Source organism: Trachurus japonicus, chromosome 14 (genome assembly GCF_045865225.1).
Source record: "Trachurus japonicus isolate A0001 chromosome 14, Traja_1.0".
NCBI lineage: Eukaryota > Metazoa > Chordata > Actinopteri > Carangiformes > Carangidae > Trachurus > Trachurus japonicus.
The window spans coordinates 9,214,045-9,237,703 of NC_140920.1; the positions used below are offsets into that span (position 1 = coordinate 9,214,045).

A 23,659-nucleotide genomic window follows, 5' to 3' on the forward strand; every position below is an offset into this window, starting at 1 on the left:
GTGATGTGATGTTTTCAAGGAACATTCATTAACACCAGAGAGCGGTAATTGCTGCGATCAGCGATAAGAGGCCTCGCACTTCAACTCCAATAATAAGCATCAGCAGACTTGTGTTGTGGCAAATACTTAACAGGATTTATAAACTTGTATCGCCCAAATCCCCAGGTGTAATTGTAATGTAAAGTTATGTGACATGTGATTTCACCCTTGGAGCAGCCATTGTATCTTTTTTTGTTTTGATGGGCTCAACTGAGAAGTGAAGAAAGAGAAACATCCCACCTCCGATTTGATAACATTTGGAGCAAAACCCAGTGTTTATGTTTCCACCTCTTGTCATATCCTCGTCTGCGATACAAAGAGAAAAAAAAGCTAAGGAAGCATATTTAACATTTTTGGAATTGGCAGCCACACAGCTGTGAAAACGGAGCACTGATCCCAGGTTAGAAATTGTGTTTATTGTAAACATTCGCTTCAAAAGCATCCTCTCTCTTCTGCTGTTATACAGTAAAAGCCCCGAGGTGGTGACACTCGTGTTTTTATCCTCCAGGTACACTTGTCTTAGTAAAAGGCATTTTTTCTTGTCACAGGAGGAGAACATACCTTCCATGGCCAAATTCATTTTGTGCTTTGTAAGAGTGTGTTGGTACTGTATGTGTTTTTGCACAGATACCAAATCTAAAGGTTTTGAGTGCCTCTTTAGACAGCTGTTACAGCTGTTGCTTTCCATCATGCTCTCAACCAGCTTTTCATATGGCTCTTTTTTTTTTCTGTTCCTTTCCCCAGACTTCACCCCACCTATTAAAGCAGCTCCTCTATAGCCTTCTTTAGCCTTCCCACAAAAACATTGAGGCTCCATTCTTTTGCCACAAAGGATCTCTTTCAAAAACTTGTCTCTGATATTTTCCCCTCAGTGAAACATTCATTAAAACCCCTTTCAGAGCTCACATCAGCTAATAAATCACATAATCCTCGTCCTCTACCTTTCTGTAAAAACCCAGCGACTTGAAGTGAGTGGAGCATTGTGTGACTCTTCTAAGGGTTTCCCTCATTGCCTTTGGAGAGCTCTGTACAATCCTTCTGTGCGCGTCATAGTGAGCGCGGATCAAAGGAGGACAGAGTGGAGGCCACCAGCCCCAGCGCCTGGCCTTTCACCCTCTCACCCACACTCTGCCATTAATGTGCTGGGTTATAACGCGCTCCCCCCTACGCCTGCTGCTTATTTACTCAGCTGACCCACCGCTGTTTGATGTTCAGTCGGAGTCAGACGGGCCCTGATGGTGGGTTAGAGTCTCTCCCTTCTCTCTCACACAGACTCACAACATGGCTGTGACCCACTTGTCAACTATGCCGCTCAGCGAAAGTGTAGGAGGCTCGTGGTTTCGTGCCAAAGCCGGTGGTGGTTTAACATGCGAGCATCAGGGTACGACACATTGCAGAGATGGAGGCTCTATCAGTCCTCGCTCTGCGACTGATACCCCTCTCTGTTTTCGCCACAAAACCCTCAGAAGTCTTCAAGAAGAAGCATATCTGTGTTTCCTCAGATCCCAGAGCCATGATCACTATCAAAGTGTATGCGTGTGAGAGATGCCACAGTCGCTGCAGGATGAATAACAAGGCTGAATCTCTCCCCGCCCCCCCCACATCTCTCCATTATACATGTCGTTTGCTATTGCATCGCTGTGTTTTACTCTCCCAACTGTTCAAACACACTCAAGTGTTTGTCATCATCCACACAGTTCTTAAATGTCAGCTCTTAAATCACTCTTTAGATGTTTTGGAGTCGCCCTATCTGTTCATCCTAACTTATCATTTTTCATTGTATGGTTCTGTTAACGTCCGATCTTTCCCCTTCATCTACTGTATACCACATTCACGTCCATCAGTCTATGAATCCCTTGTGCTGTTCCTCATTAGATGGTGGGCCAACTGCAGCCCCCCCCCAACCAGATAGAGACATGAAGCCTGATGAAGGGACGCCCTGCAGAGAGAGGCAGGGATGTTGACTAATGACCTGCACTCTGATGCTGCTGCTGCTGGTCAGGGAGCATGTGGTGCGAGAGACGCCTGTTGAAAGTTGTGGATATATAGATGGATAAAAACAGATACTCATCTGGAGTTGATGGACTTTATTGTGGTCTCGCACCAGTGTTTGAGTTTGAGAGTGTGTGTGTGTCCACATGTCTGCATGTTGTTATAACCCCTTAAACTGGGGAGGGCCATGTGGAGCAAGCTCTCTTGTACGACTACATCCTGATTACAGAACATATAAAACGATAAAAACACACAACGTTAGCATATACATGAGCAAATTATACAGCAAACAGGCCAAGGACATCAACACAACGGACAACATCGATTAAAAGGACACATACTTAGGCATTCACACTGCTCTTTGTGTGTCTAAAAGTAATGAAATTGATTAAAAGTGAATAGTTTATTTAATTAGAATCTAGAATACAATGGACTAAATCGATAGCTACTTCAGTAGTATAGCAAATTCGGTTTTGCAGCCTCTGATCACAATTTGAAATTGATACAGAATTAATGCGCAAGGTCATCATGAGGTTTGCCCAGAAGTGCTTTATAAATAAAAAGAATGCAGTGTTTTTCTCTTCTCACTCACAATGATTGCCACAACTTTCTACAGTAAACAATGATGATTTCCAAAGCCGTCATGATTTTTTAACTTAAGGGTGGAATGCCTGACTGCCTTGATTTAAAAGTAGAACCAGAAGAGTGTCATAAAGCCAGAAACCCAGGTATTTATAACAGGTGTCCTTTCACTTGATGTCCCATCAGTGAATTTCATGGTCAGTTTTTTAGAGAAAAAGAAGGCAGTATTTTTTAACTGACTTCAACAATAATTTAACATCCAATTTGCGGTACAGCAGCACAGAAATAAACATGTGGTAGAGGGCCCTGTTGTTTATAAAATATCATCAACTTTGCACAAATAAATTGTTCTTATTTTAACTTTTGCACTGTTATTGTGAATAATAATGGTCCTATAATTGAACCCTGTGGCACACCCTTGCTACCAGTGATAAAGTTGAACAGCTTGAGTTCTTTGAGAAGATTTGCAAAATAAATTTTTGCACTGAATCCAATAGATTCTTAGCATTTCAATAAAATTCTTGTTAATCAACGATACAAGAGCCTTTGATAAATCAATAGAACAGTTGACACAGTCCTGCTGAACTCAGTAGTACTATGCCCTAAATGAAAACTTGATTGGATATGATTTTAAAATGGGATGTTGAGGTTAAAATGTTCTTACCCGACCATTCACCAGTTCCTCTAAATAAAACTTAAGCTAGAAGTGATAGATTGGAAACAGGTCGATAGTTATTTAGTACGAACACTGGCTGCTATATGCAAGGTAGGACACTGGCTGTCCTCCAAAAGTAAGGGATGCTTTCTGTAACCAGAGTCTGATTTAAAAGTATAAGTAGAGCATTCATCTAAAAACGGAGTCTCTAATAATAACAGTCTTGGCTTTGGCTGTAAGTCATCAGCCCCAGTCGCCTTTTTTGGATCAATAGAACAAAGAGACTTAAACTCTTCAAGATTTTCAAAAGATGCTTCAATGAAAAGATCTGAATTTCAGATTTGTTTGCCCAGCAAGGCTTACTATGATCAGAGACAGTTGGAGGAAATATACATGAGAGCTGATGAAATAACGTGCTCATTGAATGCGTCATTTATGTTTGTGTGGTAGAAATGTGAAAAAATTTCCTTGGACAACAAGTACGATTGCCAATCTGTGGATGATTGACTTATTTGTGCTCTTCACCTGGCAGCATCACGTGCCATGACGTCCTAGTTTTTTCTAGTAAAAGGTGACACTTGCTCTTTGCCAGCTCCACTCCTCACCCTACAGTTATCACATTTATTGTTTCTTATTTACATTCTCCAGCCACCATGTGTTAACACCTTCCCAATTCGATGTCTTCTCAACACATCATCAACTGCAGCACCTGAATGGAACGCAGCTCTCTGAGATGAAAATTACAATCAAAATGCCACAATAAGATTATTAATACACACCTGTGTGCAATGCAGGTGTGTTTGTACTATAACCTTCCAGTGTTGCTGTCCCTGACCAAATCTTTGTATTTGGTGCCACCGCTAGACCGGGTTTGACACTCGGCCTCTTCTCCTCTCATCTTCTTTCAGTATCTGCTTGCATGCTGCTTACAGCCAGAACTCCACACTAGGCGACTCACGGCCAGCCATTCCCATGACTTTCGGCTCATTACTGAGCCTTTTCACCAGCAACGCTGATCTCAGGGCTCAGTGAGATGTTTTGGATAGTTAAATCATCCTCCATCTTTCTGGTCATTAGTTGTTGACAGTAGATTCTGGATTAGTGAGGGTGAGTATTGGCTCAGTAGATCCGTATTAAATCAAAGCAACACGGGATCAGCCTTCAAAAACATGGCCTGTTTTTGGGGGACCTAGTAGGAATTTGGGGATCTTATTAAACTGCAATAAACACCAAAATAGCTGTTACCAGATACTAAATATTTTCCTTCATCCTCTTTGTCTGTTTTCTCTCAATATCTGTGTTGTCCTGTGTTTGCTCTGAGCAGAAGAAGGAGCGGGAGTGCATGCAGCTGCGTATCGCCGTGCTGCGCAGCGAGCTGCAGCGGCAGAGGAAGGCGCTCGGCAGAGAGATAGACCTGCGGCAGAAGGAGAGGGCACAGCTTCAGAAGAAAGGTAAAACAAATGAGAACCCATTACGACAAATTAACACCCAAATGAAACTTCCATTGTTCTTTGTGCACCACACAATGTGACACTTTTAATAGTTGTAGTTTGGAAGATGCCATGTGAAGATGGAAGAATCTGTAGATGAGTTTTAAAGCAAAATATTCAGCTTTTTCAGCCTTACAAAATAATATCATAATAATACACAATTCCATTTTGCAAGTGCAACTGAGCCAACAATATCAATGCAACACAGACAGGTGCACTGAATCAGTGTTTTTACCCTCCAAATTATTGCAAGACTTAAATCAGTCACTCTGATGCCAATACCAATAAAAAGCTCTCAACATGTTGTGTTGCAAAAGAATCACACGACATGATCAGCGAGTCCTTCTGTAGCTCGTTTTCTCGTCCTTTATCTTACTGTCATGATGTTGTCAGCAGCGAGTTTCACCAAGTCACCACCTCCTTTCACGATCAGCCACAAAAGGCTGCTTCAGCTGCTAATTGTGAAGTGAACAGAGGATGTTGTTTTGACATAGTTGGACCATCATTTTGTCTACATAACAGAAAGCACGGGACTAAGCAGGATATTTTTCATTTTGAGTTAGAATAATACGGTACATTCCTCTGGTTATGACTTATTGAATTAAGCGGATTACCTAAATTCCTTCATTTTGCCTTATAATATTGCTCACCATCTTACATCTTTCTACGGTATAATTAAGAACCCTTCCCAACATCCTCGATAGTTTTTTTTGTCAATTTCCACATTTTCCACATTATTGTGTCACCACCAGATAGAGAAGACAAGTTAAAGAGACATGTAGTTTTTGAAATAGTGTTCGTGCTTTTTCTTATAATTAAAAAGACTGGGGAACCAGGTCAGTATGTGGTTTTGTTATTCTGGAAAGTTTAAAAAACACCTCGGTTAAGATTTCAGCGCTGCCAGACAGCAGCAGGTAGACTGTGCCCCTTGTACTAACTGTTCACTGTGAAGTACAGTAGAGCCGGTCACATACAGGAAACATCAGTCACACTCACAGTCAAGTGGATTGGAGTCACTCAACACACACACACACATGCACACACATGTACAGTATATAGAGCCATTCCTGTGGATTTTGCAGCCTGTGTCAGGCCTCTAAAAGGCCGGTGTTTGTTCAGTGATGTCATCCAGTTTAACCCTGTGAAGTCTGCAGCTCTTGACTGATGTCTGAGAGGCCGAGGAGTGTTTTACTGCTCCCTGCTCGTGGGGAAGTAAAAGACACATAAAACCCAAACACACCATACGCATAGGCTACGTGTATCTGTCTGGCTTTTATGATTGTAAGTGCACACAAGTGGTTACATTGTGGTTTCAGAGTGTTTTGGGGGAGCTGGGACACAATTTCTCAGTTGTTTATGCCTCTGAGCTGGCGACAGCTGTGACCAGAGGCGTTACTGTACTGTATGTTTGCAGGTTGTCTGTCTGTCACGTTCAGGTGAATGTGTGAACTCAGGAGCACAGTCAGGCAATTCCCTCAAATATGACACAAATGTTTACTTGGACTGAAAGAGGAACTGATTAGAGATAGGTGGTCAAGGACCAAGGTCACTGTGTCCCAGGAATGAATGCACTAGTTATGATAAAATATATTATTTATTACATTTATTACAATACATTGAGGTAGGAAACATATATTTCCCACTTAAGTTTCCTCTTTTTCCAACAGCTTTTTGTGTTTTACATCCTGCTGTTTTAATATGGTAGTCAGAAAAACTCACAATGAGCTGAGCAGCAGAGTTTACTGTGTTGTACAGTTAACCTGTTCCTGTGCAGCTTTCCAAAATGTATTAGACAAACATTTGGTGTTTGTCTTAAAGAGGAACTATGCAGGATTTGTAGCTTAACTATGCTACATTTCTACATTTTTACCTTAATCAAACAGCTTTGGAGTAATTGTGATGGTTTAATAAATGGCTTAACTTGTTACGAGGGAGAATGGAGGCTCTCTTCCTTCCACTTAGCGTGTCACTTATTGCATCTCTTGGCTGAAAAACACAAATACACACGTCGTAACATCGTATATGATATGTAACGTTATGCACCGCTCTATTGATTGATTTCTCGCTGGCTTCTTTGTAAACAAATGCACATGACCCGGGAGGAGGGTTAGCAACACAGCGAAAAAGCGACCGGACCGTCATAGTTCCTCCTCTTTAAAGCAGCTCAGATGATCCGTACATATCTGTGAGGTCAACTAGCTGTTTGACCGAAGGGCAGGGAACCTCACTGAGCCACCAACCTGAGGTGGGGATTGTCAATAATTAGTACGAAGTCTGCACATGAATGCAGACAGCCACACTCACTCATAAATGCAGCACTAAGTGGGTTGTAGGGATGAATTTCTTTTGTGCTGCATTTCTAAAAAAAAAAAAGAAGAAAAAAAAGCCGTTAATCCTCTGCCTCTTTTCCTGTCAGCGCTCCGTCTGCAGCCAAACAAAAGAATTTGCTGCTCTGCCTCTCTGCAGCTTTTTCACGGCTTTTTTCCCCCCGACTGGACAGGTGCTTATTAAGAAACAGCAGAAAAATTCCTTCAGTTGGTTAAAGAGGGAAAAAAGCCATTTTGGGATAAATTGAAATGATGTGGCGTTGCTGAACAGGGCAATGCTGAAATCTTGTCATTTTTTTCTCTCCCTCAGACTCATAACTCAAAAGCCAAAAACCATATGCTGCAGAGCTTTACTGTACTTCCAGCTTGTTGTTTAACTTTTCTAATCAGCCTGCTCACATTCATTTGTTACACAATCGGAAAAAACCCTGCATTCATTACAGACAGGATACTCTTGAGGACAGGTGTTTACAGTATTTCATACAGCAGCTGATTTTTTTGTCTGATTATATTTAGGTTGGCAGCGCAGTGTGTTTGTTTCATCTGATCTCATCTTTCATTTTCGAGACACATATGATTTTATCAGATCTTGGTTAAATTTCATTTTGAACGTTGCCTCTCCCTCACAGGCCTGGAAGGAGCTAAATTAGTCCCATTTATTCAATACAGATGGTTTTACAGACTAACTAACAGGGTCTAAGGACGGATGATTTATACACCAATTTAATGTCAATGTTGATTCAATTAGAAGCAAGTGTTTAATTTGTTGGCTTTTCACACATTGCAGCTCTTATTAGACACAGGTTTCAAAGTAAGTTTTATTGACAGTTTAACAGTATGTGTAAGTGCATCGCTATGCAATACATCCCCAGAGGGCATCTCGTCTCGTATGGACTTAATCTCCTTTCTTAGTCACGCTCTTTCGGATGTCATCTGTACCTGGCTGTGTGGTCCTCTCATCTCTCACACAGCCATGGGGCCCATTAGCAAATAGCTCTTATCAGCCCCGTTATTCCCAGAAAACGGGCCTCTCTCAAAACAAAACCCAGACATACAGTACAGTAGAGATCCGCAGGTGTGTGTGCGTCTACGTAGTAAAAGATAAAGATGAGATGAAAGTTTGGTATCTGTTTTTGTGTTATTTTTTAAGTAACTATTAGATGGTTGCTGGCTGCAGTGCAGACTTGCTGATGCCTGTTTTGTGTTCATCTTTGTTCATGTGTTTCATGTGTTTCATCTTCACCACCCTGGACAGCGTTCGCATAATAAGCGCTGAAAAATCTCAGCGGTCGATATCATCCTGATGACAGGTTAACGACGGGCTGTTCAGTGCCCGCTGATTTACAGTAATGGCAGCGAAATCATAGCAGGGGTGTAGAAATACTGTTGTTTTTCTCCACTGCAAAAGAACACATACTTTCACACAAACCGTAACAGAGGGCATATGAGCATGACCACCATTTTTTTTTTTTTTTACAGCTGTGAATTTAAAACTAAAAAATCTGTCTTTCCTGGCCCCGGGGTGTAATGGGTTTGGTTTTGGTGGGGGTCACACTCTTGTCACAATTTCCTCCCGTCTAATTTCCCCTCCCTCCACCTTGAGCAGATGACATAAATCAAGTCTGTGAACGGCGTTTATTGTACTTAGTAACGGTAGTTATTCTCACGCTCTGTAACACCGCCAGGGCTCCCGAGCAATAAATGTCAGTGGTTGGGTTTCTCAAGTGTAAGGAACACAGTTTAGCGAAGGTGTGGTGTGTGGAGGTATTTGTCACCTTAGAGAAAAGGTCTCATATTGAAGCTATCATCATTAGGGCTCCTTTACCAGCAGCTGATCGCCATCTTTACTCATGGTTAAGTGTTGACAGGTACTACAGTCCGACACTCCGCCTAATAATGACTCGCTGTGATGTCTTTCTACATATTGCCTGTCTTTTTTTGTTAACTCTCCACCTCCGCCATCCCATTCAGTCTTTATGTTACAGTGCATATAAGGCGTGAAGAGCCGTGGCTGGAAAACAAGGTGGTAATAATGTTTTAGTTGGAAACAAATATATGTTCTTTACAGTCGTTTTCCAGCATGAAGCGTTTTTTAAGGCCTCCTAAACATTTTTATACATCCAGGATTCCATGATGCATTTTCTCCTCCAGACACCGGTGTGATGTGTTCTGTTGAAATGAATTAAGTTCATTTAATTGCTGGTGATGATATTGCTTTTAATTGATAAAATTCACTATATGTCATAGCAAACTTTATTTTACAGAGCAACATTGAGATATCCACAAGTTGGCCACCTAAAGCACCCCATAGGGAAAATAAAAATAAAACGGGCAGCTTAATAGCTTAATAGCTCTTTAAAACTTTTAAAGGGATAGTTCAACATTTTGGCAAATTGGCCCATAGCAGTAGGTTCGTTACCTTTAATTGTCGGTGCAAGCTATTTTTAGAACGGCGGAGCAGAGCCGTGAGCTCCTCAGAGCTACGCTACGGTGGCTAATGGGATTTCTTGGTTTCCCACATCAAACTCATCAAATACACAATCCAACAACTCCAAAATGCTCTGGTGGACAAGTTGTGACCTGCACATTCACCACGCTATGAGATAATAACACAACGTTACCAGACAGAGTTGTTTTAGAGGTAAATTCGTGCAAAACCGCTGATGCGCGTTGCCTTCAGGGACAGTTTTTCAGCAAGCAGTCTCTGCATTTACCTCGAAAACAACTCTGTCTCTGTCTAACATTCTGTTATGCAATGGGCCAATTTGCCAAAATGTTGAACTATCCCTTTAATGTTCTCTTGCAGTGTGGTTGTAGACTTTGCAGCTGGATCTGCGAAAGCGAGGGAAGTTACTGTACACTGTCTTTTCCCTGAAATTAGAAAACTAAAACAAGCTCAGTGCCATGATTTATTATTTATTGATTTACAGTTTTTTTTTAAAAGCATTTTTACATTTTATAGCCTTGTCACATTAGAAATCGTTTCCAGATTTAACATCCTAAATGCACCGTTCATGTTTACCATGGACGTCAACACACACATCAAACAACCACATGTCGTGTCCACCACGCTGCCGTGTTATTGGCTGCAGTTTGTCTTTGATGATGTTGATATGGCGATGCAAAATGGAACAGGTCAGAGGGATGAGAGGATGATGAAGAAAAAAAATGGATGGATAGAAAACAGATAGGACATAGCTGGGCATTACATGAAAGCAAGACTGCAATACAGGCCCACGTAGTCAGTGTTAAAATATTTTCATGTCATCACTCACAGCGTGAGGCGATCTCCGTCTGACACTATCTGTCTTCTACGTTAATCTGATGGAGATGCTTCTGAGTACCTCTATTTTTTTCCTTCCCTCTATCTTCAGAACTGTCTGTTTCAGCAGCACAGTATGGACGTCAGTGGAAGTATGTGATAAGAAGCAGGGGCCTCATTTATCATTGTGGATACACGCTTTTTTACACGCTCTTTCCCCCATTTTGTGCGTACGCACTTTTCTCCGCCTAATTTGGGATCTATCAAACCAAAACTTGTCGGGAGTAAGTGCAAAAATTTACGACCAGTCCGACCATGGCGTACCGGCATTTACACGCTTTTTGAAGAACAAGAGGAATTGGCGACGCCGCTGCAGAGTCAGAGAACTGCAGTATGCGAGGGAGAGAGGAGCGCGGACACTGTTTGAAGTAGCAAGTGGTGGTGATGATGACCCCCCCCCCCCCCACCACCACCACCACCACCGCACACGTGTTGACGTCGGCACTTTACATGAAAAGCACAGCGACTCAGATTTTTCCCCTGTGCATTTACACTAGTTTGCTCCTAAATACTGGCTTTATAAAACGAATTTCGTTTTCTTTTGATATCATATTGATATTTCCCCCTGCATGTAGGCTACACCTCTTCCACAACCAGTCTGTCCAGTCTGGAAAATAATTTCTGCGACGTGCGTGTGTTACGTAGCCAGACTGGACACACACAAGCAAGCAGCAAGCACAATAATGTCGGCGCAAATCAAAGCAAATGAGAAAACATGATCGATATTTTTTGTGTGAATAATATTTATTGTATTTAACAAAACTGGGTGCTGCCCAACATCATTTTAGGAAAAGTCACAGACTGGTGGACTTCAATGTTTTTTTTTTTTTTTTTTTTTTAATATATAGCTATGCACAAATGAAAATCAAAGTCTTCCAGTGAACGGAAGTTGGGGGTTAGTGGAAAGGGGTGCAAAGTACTGACTGGCAGTGGAAACCCTGCTTTAAATTATTATGACATAATCTAAAATAAGGGGCAGAATAAATATGATTCTTCTTCTTTCTGTTCTGTTTCATTTAGATTTGGGAGTTTTTTGTTTTTATTGAAGCCTTTCAATGCAAGATGATGTTTCTGACTGATATTGCCGTGTTACCGTGTATCTCGCTTTCAGAGAAATTCCGCTTCTTCCTCCGCTCTCCGTCGTCTGTTGTCTTCACCGTCTTCCACTGACGTCATTCCACACGTTTCCAGAGTGCACATGGCTACTTAATATGCACGTAACTGATTTGCATTGACCACATATGGTTGTGTGGGACCGTTTAGGGGGCTGGGTATGAGGCGTGTTCTCATCCACGCTTTTCTCAGGTCCGGTGTGATCTATCAAGGGAAATACCGTGCAGCCGTGTGTACGCGGAGTTTGATAGATCTGAAAAGAGTGTATATTTTTTGGTCGTACGCACATTTTGCCTTTCCGTCGTACTGAAAATTTAAGAGGACTTTTACACGCTCTTTGATAAATGAGGCCCCAGGTCCTTTCCTCCATCTGATCTGATCACAACTGTAATTCGATGATCTTACTTTTATGCCACCTGCTATCGTCCCACTTGACTGTGTGTGTGTGTGTGTGGATCTCAGTCTTGCTTTTGAATTGGTCTACTCCCAGCACCCTGACACTCCATAGATATTGAAATGGTTTTCTTTTTTACTTTAAATAGGGGAATGCAGGTAAACACAAAGATTGATTTGTGAGAGGCGATCTGGAATTTGAAAAAAAAAAAAAAGAAAATCATCTGAAAATGAGCTGGTTAGTTCTGTCATTGGTTCCTGAGTTTAGTTTTGTAGCTCGTTGCTTAACACTGAATGTGTTTAGTTTTCCTGACAATGGATAGCTCTGCCTCTTCTTGTTATTGCCGGCTGTTGCAATGGTGTTTGATTGGAAATGGACAATAGGAGGCACTGAAACACTTCAATATCACGGAGAATCTTGTCATTTACAGTATTTATTGCATTCCACATCTGCAAACATAAAGCTGTTCTTTAATTTCAACATATTTTAAGTCCTTTTGATAATATTCCCATGCCAGGAATCAGTATGAAGCAAAAATCTGTATCGAAATGAAAGAAAAAACTCAGATTCTTCCACTTTTTAAATGGAGGCACTTTAAAAATAACTTAATCATCATTTGGCTGTGGAGCAGCAGTGACTTGACTCCTAACGTCCTAACCTCCTGCATGGCCATGTTCTTCCCCGTGTCACACAGAGTGAAGCCGGCAGCCTTGGGGATAAACCTCATTACCAGTGTTTATATTCATAATATGGACATAAAGCATATGTGATTTTTGGCTCTGTCTTCATCACCACCACAATTTGATTGTACAGCAACAGTCCTGTAGTCGTTACACCTGATGGTCAGCTCCACGTTCCCTAAAAGTTTTATTTCCAAATACTAAATTTTAAGTAATTATGACAAGTCAAATACAATAGTTTCATTTACTTCTCACTTCTTTATAATGATAACGAACAAACACTTTCTTCTGTTCATTCTTCAGTGTGTGGAAAAATACAGCAGAGTAATATAAGCATGTGGTTTAAGTTTGATTTGTCTACTTACTCTCTTTACTTATAATGGGGATCATTTGTAATATTTGTTGGACAAAAAGAAGAAACTTAAACTAGAAACTGAAAACATAATTCTTACATTATATTACACATGTGTTTGTAGTATGTTAATATGCATTAAATAGTAATATGTTACTCATATGGAACCATTAGGCATATTTCCGTTGCGTTCGCCTGCCATCCCACCACATGTGACGCTGTATGAGAAGACAGATTAGAGAAATATTCTCTTACAGTCCTAAAATCTATTTTGTTTCTTTCTCGCAATAACACTGAGTTATTGTGAGCTTGCCAGCATTGCGGTTGCATAATGTCTACAAGCTGTATCATCACTGTCTCTTATCTGTCTGATTTTATTTATTTGCCCATCTCTGTATTTAGAGTCTGACAAATCCTGTAATTTGCATACATATGTTGTTTAGTTTTATGTGGTGTCAGAAGGAAATGGTTTTGGCCTCATCAAAGGAACTGTTTGATCTCCCTCAAATTTTAAACCGTGGATGACAGCCAACAAAACACAAGCCCACCTGGCTGTTCAGACATCGTAGATCAGAACTCACACCCGATAATTTCCCTTTTTTTTTCTTTCTATCTGTCAGAGGAAGCGTTCTCCGCTCAGCATGACTGTCTGAAGGAGGAGAAAGAATCCTTAACCAAGCTGCAGAAGGAATGTACAGCCAAGAGGTATGTGTGAACCTGTCATTAGCTGTTGCTGTATTTCTGCACAGAAAACACATTTTTAAATGTATTTATCTTCGCCGAGGGCTCGCTGCATGATGTGACCCAGTGTGTTGCGCTGTTGTTGTGTTCGACTCTCAACGATGAGATTACACCCTGCACCCTGCCTCCCACCTTGCTCTTTCAAAACAAGGGGATGTTTTTGCGGCTGGCGCTGCCTATATTTATGTGTTCTCCGAATTTGCACATTGTGCTAAAAAACCTATTGGCCTGTGTTTGCCTTGGCCCGTGGGGAGACGTGTGTGGAGGTTGCCGACCCTGGACACGGCTCTGTTTATCTGAGAAGTACCTGGCAGTGAGAGAGGGTAAACCGGAGCCCCAGGAAGGCCAGCGGGGGCAAAGATACCCCGCAAACAGGAAATTAATACAGACAGCTGTGCATCTGCCTAACATCAATTCCTTGGAAAACGTCTGAGTCGTTGGTGTTTTTCATGGAAGAATTTCTTTGTTTTAATTAAACTTCATTTGGAGGAAGTTAGGAAAGATTGCTTAAGCTCAAACTTAACTTTTTCTCCTAAATCTCATTTGATATTCACACACTCACAAAATGAGTGTGAAATGGAATCAAATCAAACCATTATCATAAGTAGTACATCTATTTTTGTTTTCAGTACACTTTTTGGCATATTGGCTGAACAGGACTCGGTATGTGTAACTTGAAATTTACAATTTCAGAGGCAAGAATTGTAGAGTTTAGTTACTTTTTTCCATAAAAGTAAATGATAAACTTATACTGTATATGTTGTTAAAATATTATGAATTGTTAAAAATTTAAATTCAAACTTGGGCTCCTTGTCACATGAGTATAATATATGAATACACATGCGCTGTTCGGGGTTGTACATGTTTTCTTCTAATCTTCTCAGACTGCTGCAGGTCAGATCAAATTCCAAAAATAGTTTTTTCTTCTTTTGTCCCATTTAATATCACACCCCCCTCGGATTTTGTTGATTTTTGAAGTGAAAGGCCTTTTCATGAAACCAATATTAAAGAAAAATCATGCAGGGTCACTTTTATTAAGAATTGGGTAAGTAAAGATAAATGTATCCAGGGCAAAAGTTTTGGCACCATTTACATCAGTTTAGCACTTTGAAGGATTAGGAAACAATTTGTCTTTACCATTTGACTGCACTACTTGACTGGTAGTTAAATAAACTCCATCTCAACCAGCTATAAGATTAAAATGCTGCTTCATTTATCATAAACAAAAGACAATGGACCTAACAACATTGTTACATTTTCTAAGAGAGGATGAGAAGATGGATATCATAGCACTGTCACATCTCTTTCTGGTATATAGATTGACTTAATTCAGCACTTTGAGATAAATCTATATCTATATATTTTTCTTTCATATGCCAGCTAATATGTAGAATAACACAATGCAGTAGAAGCATTAAGAAACATTTATTAGCAAGTACCCGTCTACATATGTATGACAGGTCACGCTGTCACACCAATCTTTCTCCCCTCTGACCCGTACAAAGCACAGCCACACACAGGGAAAGGCTAATGATAAGAGACTGCTAACCACAGACAAGGCCACATAGGAAATTCCTGTCAAAGGCAAAGAGCATAGAGGGGAGGATACATCACATTCAATAACCATTTTCCCTTGAAAACTCTTTTCATCCGCATGAAATGATGGACTATTACCCACAAGTCATGGCGTAAGTACTGTACAGGACACCCAGAGAGGTGGAGAGGGAGATGCACTCACACACTCTCTCTCAAATACACACATACATGCGCACAAAGAGCAGCCAACCACAGCAGTTAGTCATGCTTGTTGTCAACTTTTCAAACCAGGGGATGTTGCTGTGTTACTCAAACACTCGTACTCCATACTACATAAACAGTCAGTAACGTTGTAATGAACGTATCGAGCTGTCGCTACCACAGAGCCATCCATTTACATTTTCATTTTTGATTTATTTCATTCATGGTATGTACATTCTCACATAGTTGCACATATACATTGTGTACACATTTTCACCATGAATGAACATCCATTTACATCCATTTACATCCATTTACATGAGCAGGCAAAATGATTTTAATACAGCACAGAGAGTTTCTACATGGAAGAGATTTTTGAACAGGGGAAATTAGTAAAATGTATTACTTTCTCCTTAAAAGTCTTCCAAAAGTTCTTTGTTGTTTTTTTTTCCAGACTGTTTATGCTGGTATTTTGCAACGTGTTATTCTGGTTTTTACTTTAGCAGCAATTAGAAATGTCAATGTTATTTATTTTTCTTTCTTTTTTTGTCTTTGCCAGAATAAAATATTTCTTTGAACAAGACAGCAAAGGCAACATACAGCATATTCACCTAATTCAGCATTGTTTCAACAATTTATTCAACTCATTCCAGCTTTCAGCATTCACCCGTATTTACTTCAGGAAATGCATTATCTAGTTTTGCTTTTTTTTTTTGCTGTTTTTTGCTGTCTTGTTCAAAGAAATATTTTATTCTGGCAAAGGCAACATATATTCACCTTCACCCACTGTTCCCTGACTCAGTTGACAGTGAAAAGCACAAGGACAAACACAGAGACTTCCCCACTCCCAGGTCATAATTGCTGAATGTCTCCAGCCTGTTTTGATAATGTGATAAGCCGGGGCTCAGTGAAGCTAACTGGGACTGTCCCACTAAAGATACAAAATAGCATGTAATTTGGTAGTTGTGTGTGTTTTTTTAACAGTTAAACTCAATACCATTCACTGCTGCTGAGACAATTAGCTCTCATGCAGGAGTGCCCTGGACAAAAAGCAGACCAGCCTTAGCTTAGACCGACATTAACCTGCTATCACACAAAATTATACAGCGTACATGAACTATCAGCTCTGGTCGTCATTAATCTGTCATATTTCCTGTATGTTTAATTACCTTGGAGCCTTACAGATAGTCCCGGTGGAGCTGTAACTAGCCTGGATGAGTTCTACTGCTTTCCAGCTACGCTCCTTCCTCTACGATCTCATCCCTGCACTTTCTCTCCTTTCTCCTTTGCCCTACCACTCCCTATGTCCAGCGCTCCGAAATTGCAGCTTTTTTTGTCTCATTGTGTCCTCCTTGTGTCTGGTTTTGTCTTCCTCCAGAGAGCAGTTTCTCAAGTCCAACGCCCAGCTTACCTTCCGCTGTCGGCAGCTCCTCTCTGAGCTTTCCTACATCTACCCCATTGATGTGGTGAGTTGGACGTGATGGTACCCTGCTGCACAACACATTGTTGACAGGGCAACTGCATCAAATTATCTGGTTACACAACCCGGGCTTTGATAAAGCAGACATGGTGCTGCAGATACTCATGTGTGTAACAGCACTCGTTTTTATTCCATAGTAATGTCTAATTCTGAATGTCAGTGTCACCGCAGAAGATCAACTGAAATCTTCATGTCTCCATTTAACATGCTTCTCTGACAGTACAGTTGGTCAGTTTTCTCAAACCGTTGGCACACAAAGCTAAATACTTTAAATTCTGACACCACTCGGCACTGACTGAATGATGATTTAAAGTGAGTTCCTTTGTCAGCAGCAAAGCTGACGCTCTGTCCCATGCAGTGTTTCATCTTGTCTCCATCTGTTTCTGCTGTCTGATCATCTTTAATATGAAACCTTGTATTTAAATCCACAGGCTAATCAGTCAGATTATGTCATCTGTGGAGTCAAGCTGCCAAACTCCGAAGACTTTCAAGGTAATTCATCATTTGCAAAGCTGTGTGTGTGTTTCAGGGTTACGCGAGGATAAGCAGCGGTAAGGCATGCAGAACAACTGTTTCGTCTTAGATTTAATGCAATTAAACATTTTACCATTTGATGGCAAATGATCTCACAGTTACAGTATCTATGATTGTATCTATGATCTCATCATTTTGGCTACTGTAGATGGCAATTATAGTATTGCATGTGTATATAATTACTGGTGTGTAATTTTAATAAATAAAAGACATAATGACATAATTGTATCTTTAATAGCGAGTCAGTTTTAGTTTTACTAGCTGGGAAAGGTTGACAATGACAACCTTCTTTATTCTGGCTATTTCTATACATCCAAATTTACTCTTTACCTAGACATGACATTTTTCCTCAAATATGTGAAATGAGTCCATGACACACAATGTTTGCTTGGTGCATTTTATTTATTTTTCTCCTTTGACATTGACTCAAATCCAACTTTTTTTATCGGTACAGTAAAAAGAAACGACTGATACTTTAACGCAAGGTGCTGACAGTGATGAGGATGGTTGCACACTGATCGAACTTGTAAAAAAAAAACAAATCAAATAAATAAAAAAGGAGGATAAAAAAGAATATGGGAAAAGTCTGGCGTTTAGAGCCCTGTGTGGAGGCTTGGTTGCATTCTTCTGTTTTTTGAAACACTTGGCCTTTCTGATCTCTTGTTGGCCGCTGATGGAGGATTTGCTCAGCACCACCACAGTCTTAGAGAGTCTTGTCAGAACTCTCTGGTTCCACCACCCCAGCGAGACAGCCACAAAAACCACATGCTTGGATATCAAAGACACAGTATTTGGGAACAGAACATTTAAGAAAAAAAAAAAAGGTTTTGTCAGCAGGCTGTTACAGCACAAAGCCCTTGTTATCGTTTTCTAGGGGGGGAGTAGGTTAGAGCAAAGGTCACGCTGTATGTGTCATGATGGATGGGATTTGCTGTCATAGCAAGGAAAACTTGATGACTTAATGACTTCTCAGTTGCCCAGATGAATTGAAGGGGGGGGTGGGACTGACTGAATGGGTAATGAATGATTAGCTTTGGTCGGCAGCACTTGTCTTATACCGAGAACACAACACACCCCTCACTGTCCACCCGACTTTCTCAAGCTCCCCTTCTATTCCTTCCCCACAGCTGGTGAGACAGAGCAGAGCCTCTGAACACCATAATTCAAAAAGACCAGTCCCGATCTCCTCCGCTCCCCGCTGTCACACTCCACCTGTTAACGTCTTTTATAAGAGCACACAGACACAGAAGCTGCTCAGTAGAAGTGACAGCCAGCCCCGTTTGTGTTTGCAGCGATCACTTGTTCCCATAAGGTGGAGACCTGTGTCTGCTTCTGCCTGCCAGTCCTGCATAGGTGGACACGTAGCAGTGAGTAAATGACTTAGCATGTGCTGTGGCAGCAGCTAACAGGGCTAACAGAGACCATCCGAATGCATTAATGCTAACTCCCATATGCCCCCTCCACCCTTTTTTTGGGTGGCTTGTGGTTTTTGTGTATTGCAATTCCAAATTAATATCCACTCTTCTAACAGCTGTGACCATCAGACATCATGCAAAGGCCTGTATATGTAGAGATGAAAGGAAGAAAGCATGGAGACGCATGCGTTTTTTTTACACTCCCTCCATTTTACCCCATCGCTGACCCCCTGCTCTCATTTGTGTGAGGTCTCCCTCAGAGAGGAGCCTGTTCAAGTCCAGAACTGTCTGCATGGGTGTCAAAGTCAGTTTAAGAAAGGCCTGAAGGAGAGGATGTTCCACATTAGAGACCAGGGTCAGAGTTAGTTGGAGTTTTAATCCCACTGCAGGTCAAAGTGGAGCAGGGTGGCACTGACGCCCATCTATGTTTTACATTTAAACTAAGCCTACCTTGTCAGCTCCGGCTGAACCAGGTATCAACAGTCTCCAGTTGCACCCTAAGGTGTCCTTCATTGTGGCTTGTCCTTTAGTTGACCTAATATCCCCGTTAGTGTGACACATCATCCTAAAGCACTAGAGGTCAGGAAGCTGTTCACCTCAGGTACTTCAGCTGCTACGGAGGGAAAAGCAGGAAGAATCCAATCCAACTTTATTTGTTGAGCACTTTAAAACATCCACATTGGACTAAAGTGCTGTACAGATGAATAAATAAAAGCATCAGAAATAAAGACACAACATCTTTCATGAGACATAAAATAACATAAAAACAAATAAAATCATCTAAAAGGCATATAACATCGGTAAAATAATAGCCGTGTAATAAAAAAAAATTGATAGAAAAAAGATTGATAGAAAGCAGGCTTTTTGTGTAACGCACTATGATGCAAGGAGTCCAGCGCTCACCACTGCCATGGTTTATTTTTTCAAAGCATTAAGATAGAAACCACGGTGATACTAAGTCTTTGCCTGGAGCAGTGTCCTGCTGCTGTTTGAGAATGTGAAACCACTTAGCGCGTTGTCTTGAAACCATTTCTAGTGCTTAAAGTGAGATGGTTGGCCGTTTCTTTCCCTGTCAGAAAATGTTCACAGAGCAGGCATCCAGTTTTCCACCCTTCAAGTTATTTGGGCTCCGAGGGGATACTTATATGTGATGCTTTTGCTTCTCAAGCACATATCAAGAAAAGAAATTGGGTATCAACTGCAGCCAATGTTTCCGCCTCTACACTATATATGCTTTGCCACATTTTATATCACATTCAAAACACTGAATGTAACGGCTTTTCCTCCTGTGAGTACTTTGATACCAAGCTATTTCTGGTTGGATGTTTACACATTTTTGTTTGGATTCACAAGATGGGAACATGGTGTATATAAACACCATTTATTTTGTAATGAAAGTACGCTCCAAACAAAAAGCTTTGAAGGTTTAGATATGATAAAATACTGGGTTAGTGTAATTAAAAATTCCATTGCCAATTTGAATTTAATTTACATTCGATTACAAGCTGGCAGACTTTTGTGTGAAGCGTGTTCGTTGCCATTCACATTGTTTCTGGTGAACAAAACTCTATCAAATGTGACTGACTGGAGCTTTTGGCTTTGTTTCCTGCAGCAAAGGATGATGGGAGCGTGGCAGTCGCCCTGGGTTACACATCGCACCTGGTTCTGATGATCTCGTGCTTCCTTCAGATCCCTCTGAGATATCCAGTGATCCACAAAGGTTCACGCTCCTCCATCAAGGACACCATCACTGACAGGCTTACCGAGAAGGAGAGAGAGTAAGTGAGCTTAAAACATGACACAGAAAACACCAGACATCTCATTTCCAACCATCCACATCCATCTCTCTTCCAGCAGAAAAAATGCTCACATATGAGTTTTGCAAAGTCCATCTACCTTGCTGTACAAATAGCACATTGTAATACTTAGTGTAGATGTGTTCCTTTTTAATTAATGACTCTCTTGTGGCTGATATTAAGCCCTGCTAGAGCTCTCACTCAGCCTTGTGTGGACTCTCTGATTAGTTCCACTTCCCCAAAATATTTGGATCACATGTACTGATGTTCAGATTAGGGGCTCTGTTTTCACGGCTGTGTGCAGACTGTGGCATGGAGCGTTGTGAACATGAAACAAGCTGTGCAAGTCATTTAGTGTTAGGACCACATTAGTTCTCAACAAAGCACCATCCTCTTCTCTTTTTTTTTTTTATATATATAAAGCTCTGGTTCATCCAAGGGACACAAACTAAATGCATGAGGGAAATCAATGTGAATAAGAGCTTTTAAACAAACTTAAAATGAATATTTGATTGCAGTGAAGATATTCCTCAGCTTACCTCAAGGAATGTTAACACATCTTTATCACCTTACCAATATCTGTAAATGATTATATTTTGAATTAAACAGCATGTCAGAGTGTGTAGAAAATAAATATTTGGACTTTGGACTGCAACTGCAACTGAAAAACATCAATTGGAGCCTGGCATGTTTCTCAGTTAAAACGTTTTAAAGGTGTGATCCTGCATTGCACAATGGTAGTCCCTCTGTGAACAGTTCAATCATCACATTTCAGCACTGGGTTGATAAATAACTGTTCACATTCAGACTTACATTGTGCAACACCAGATTGCTCCCTTAAAAAGCATTTTGAATATAAAACGTTTAAAAAAAACTGCAACATTTTGAGCTCAAAATACAAATTTCAGTTACAAAACTATTAATCTTTGCAGACTAATTGCTAGGATCGTGCAACCCATTTCTTGTTTTTTCTTCCAACTTTTCCCTCATTGCCAGCCAAGTGTTGGTAATGTGCTCTGTCTCTTTTCATTATGTGGGTTTTGGACAACACTAAATTAAATATAAAAACATGCAACATATAAACTCGTATTTGTTTTGTGTCAAAACATTTACCGTCGTTCTTCTTCCTTGATTTCTCCCAGAGCCCCGTTCTGCTCTTTCGAACCTGTCTCTGCGTACTTTCAAGCCTTTTCTTGAAGATTGAGGAACACTAAAAATGTGTTTTATATTTATTCACTAGTTAGTTTTTTTGTGTGAAAGAATTTCTGTAGTCGGATGCCATATGATCTTTTTGATTTCGTAGCAAATCCCTGTGACTGTGCTCATGTCACCTGATCCCGTCTGTCTCGTTGGCTGGGTGTGTGCGAGGCTGAAGCGTTTCTCACTCCAGCTATTTTCAATTTTGCGAACAGCTGCCTACTATCTGACAGTTTGGAAAATTTGCATTGTTGCATCTGTTGAAAAGAATGTGGTGTCCTCTAAAACCTTGACCCTAATTTGAATACTCGCTGGAAAAAGATGGGCCATAAGATGAAAGCCGCATTAAAAGGTGGAGTAAATGATTCTAATTTGCTGCACAGATTCGGTGAATATCTCCGAATGGTCCGCTAGATGTCCATTATGTAAGTGTGCTGGAAACAAAACTGGCTCTGTGAATAAACTGGAAAGTGACGAAGTGACCCGAACCGAGTAACGCAACAACACTTCAGCAACAATGGTCAAATGAAGCTGTATTCAAAACATCCATGCCGTTATTTCTTCATAAGGATAGAAGTAGTGGCAGAGCGTCTTCCTGCTGTGCTCCAGCGGCACTATGACTTGTAGTAATTTGTCAAAACCACATCAAATAACTCTGCTGCCAGATTTCGAAGATGAGGAATATTGTAGTCAATGAACTGCCAGCCTTGTTATACTTTTATTCTCTTTGAGGTCCTATATTTTCAACAGATCATAAATCCAGTGATATAATTGCACCATGCATGTGTGAGACAGAACTGGGGAGTGGCGTAAACCACTTAGTGTTTTAGGTAATCCACTTGGAAATGGCCAAAGTAGCTCCAAAGTCGAAGCTTTCCAAGAATAAATGTGAGATAAATCTGTAAATAGGGTGTTTCAGTCGAGTTGGCATTGATTCTTTCTTTTGATAATAATAATAATACTAACTGTCACTTGAGATTTTACCAAGTGTATATCTTTAACACTCATTAATGTGAATTTATTTATGCAGAGTAACTTCTTGAAAAAAGATCTGCATTGTTTTCTCAGCAGAGACGGTATCAATGAAGTGTCGTCTGATGGACCTGTCCAATATTTTTCAGCTACCTGTTGAGGTCAGGGTGACAGTGGTCTTAGGTTACAGTGACTGACTGCAGTAACAGTAGTTTGGTTTTTTCCACAGTGTGGAGGGATTATATTTATCTTGGTCTCACCCCTCTGCTGCAGTATCCTGTCTTCCATCAGCTGGTGGTGGCTGCAGCTTTTGGTCCATAAGCAAAAACAGATCATTTCCACGGGGACTCAGACTGGACTGGATAAAATATCAAAACATGGGCATCTCATGTGCTCATTTCTTTAAAATCCTACAGGGCATTATTTATTTGGAAACTGTTTTGTCACCCAACACCATCTAAATTCACTTTTCCCCAAACCGTTGCCCAGAACCATAATCAGTGTACATGGTCTGCCCTATTCTTCTTTGTTTCTATATAGTTTAACTCTGAGCACATGGTCTGAAGTGTGTGGTGCAAGCACATTTAAGATGTGTCCATCCATGTCTTTTATGCATTTTGCTGGTGGAAAAAACAGTCACTACACTAGCCCCCTCCCCCCCTTCAAAAGGCGTTCTCTTGCTTATTCATGGCAGCTTTTTGGGCGCAACCTCCATTAAACCAATCACAGAGCCATCACCATTCTGTTTGGACGCCGAGCCCACTTTCACTTTGATGTGTTACTGTATAATGTTCCAGTTTCTAATTTCCATCAGAAATATGTAATGTGATAGTTTAATAAG

The 23,659-nt window shown here is 40.7% G+C and overlaps 1 protein-coding gene across 1 annotated transcript in view; it reads left to right on the forward strand.

The window, feature by feature from the left end:
* Positions 1-23,659, forward strand: part of uvrag (UV radiation resistance associated gene) — a 92,912-nt gene that overhangs the window by 17,199 nt on the left and 52,054 nt on the right. The window contains exons 8-12 of the mRNA XM_085797342.1: positions 4,593-4,719; positions 13,567-13,651; positions 16,803-16,890; positions 17,336-17,396; positions 20,466-20,631. Coding sequence (XP_085653468.1) covers positions 4,593-4,719; positions 13,567-13,651; positions 16,803-16,890; positions 17,336-17,396; positions 20,466-20,631 — 527 coding nt within the window. The remainder of the gene's footprint in view (positions 1-4,592; positions 4,720-13,566; positions 13,652-16,802; positions 16,891-17,335; positions 17,397-20,465; positions 20,632-23,659) is intronic.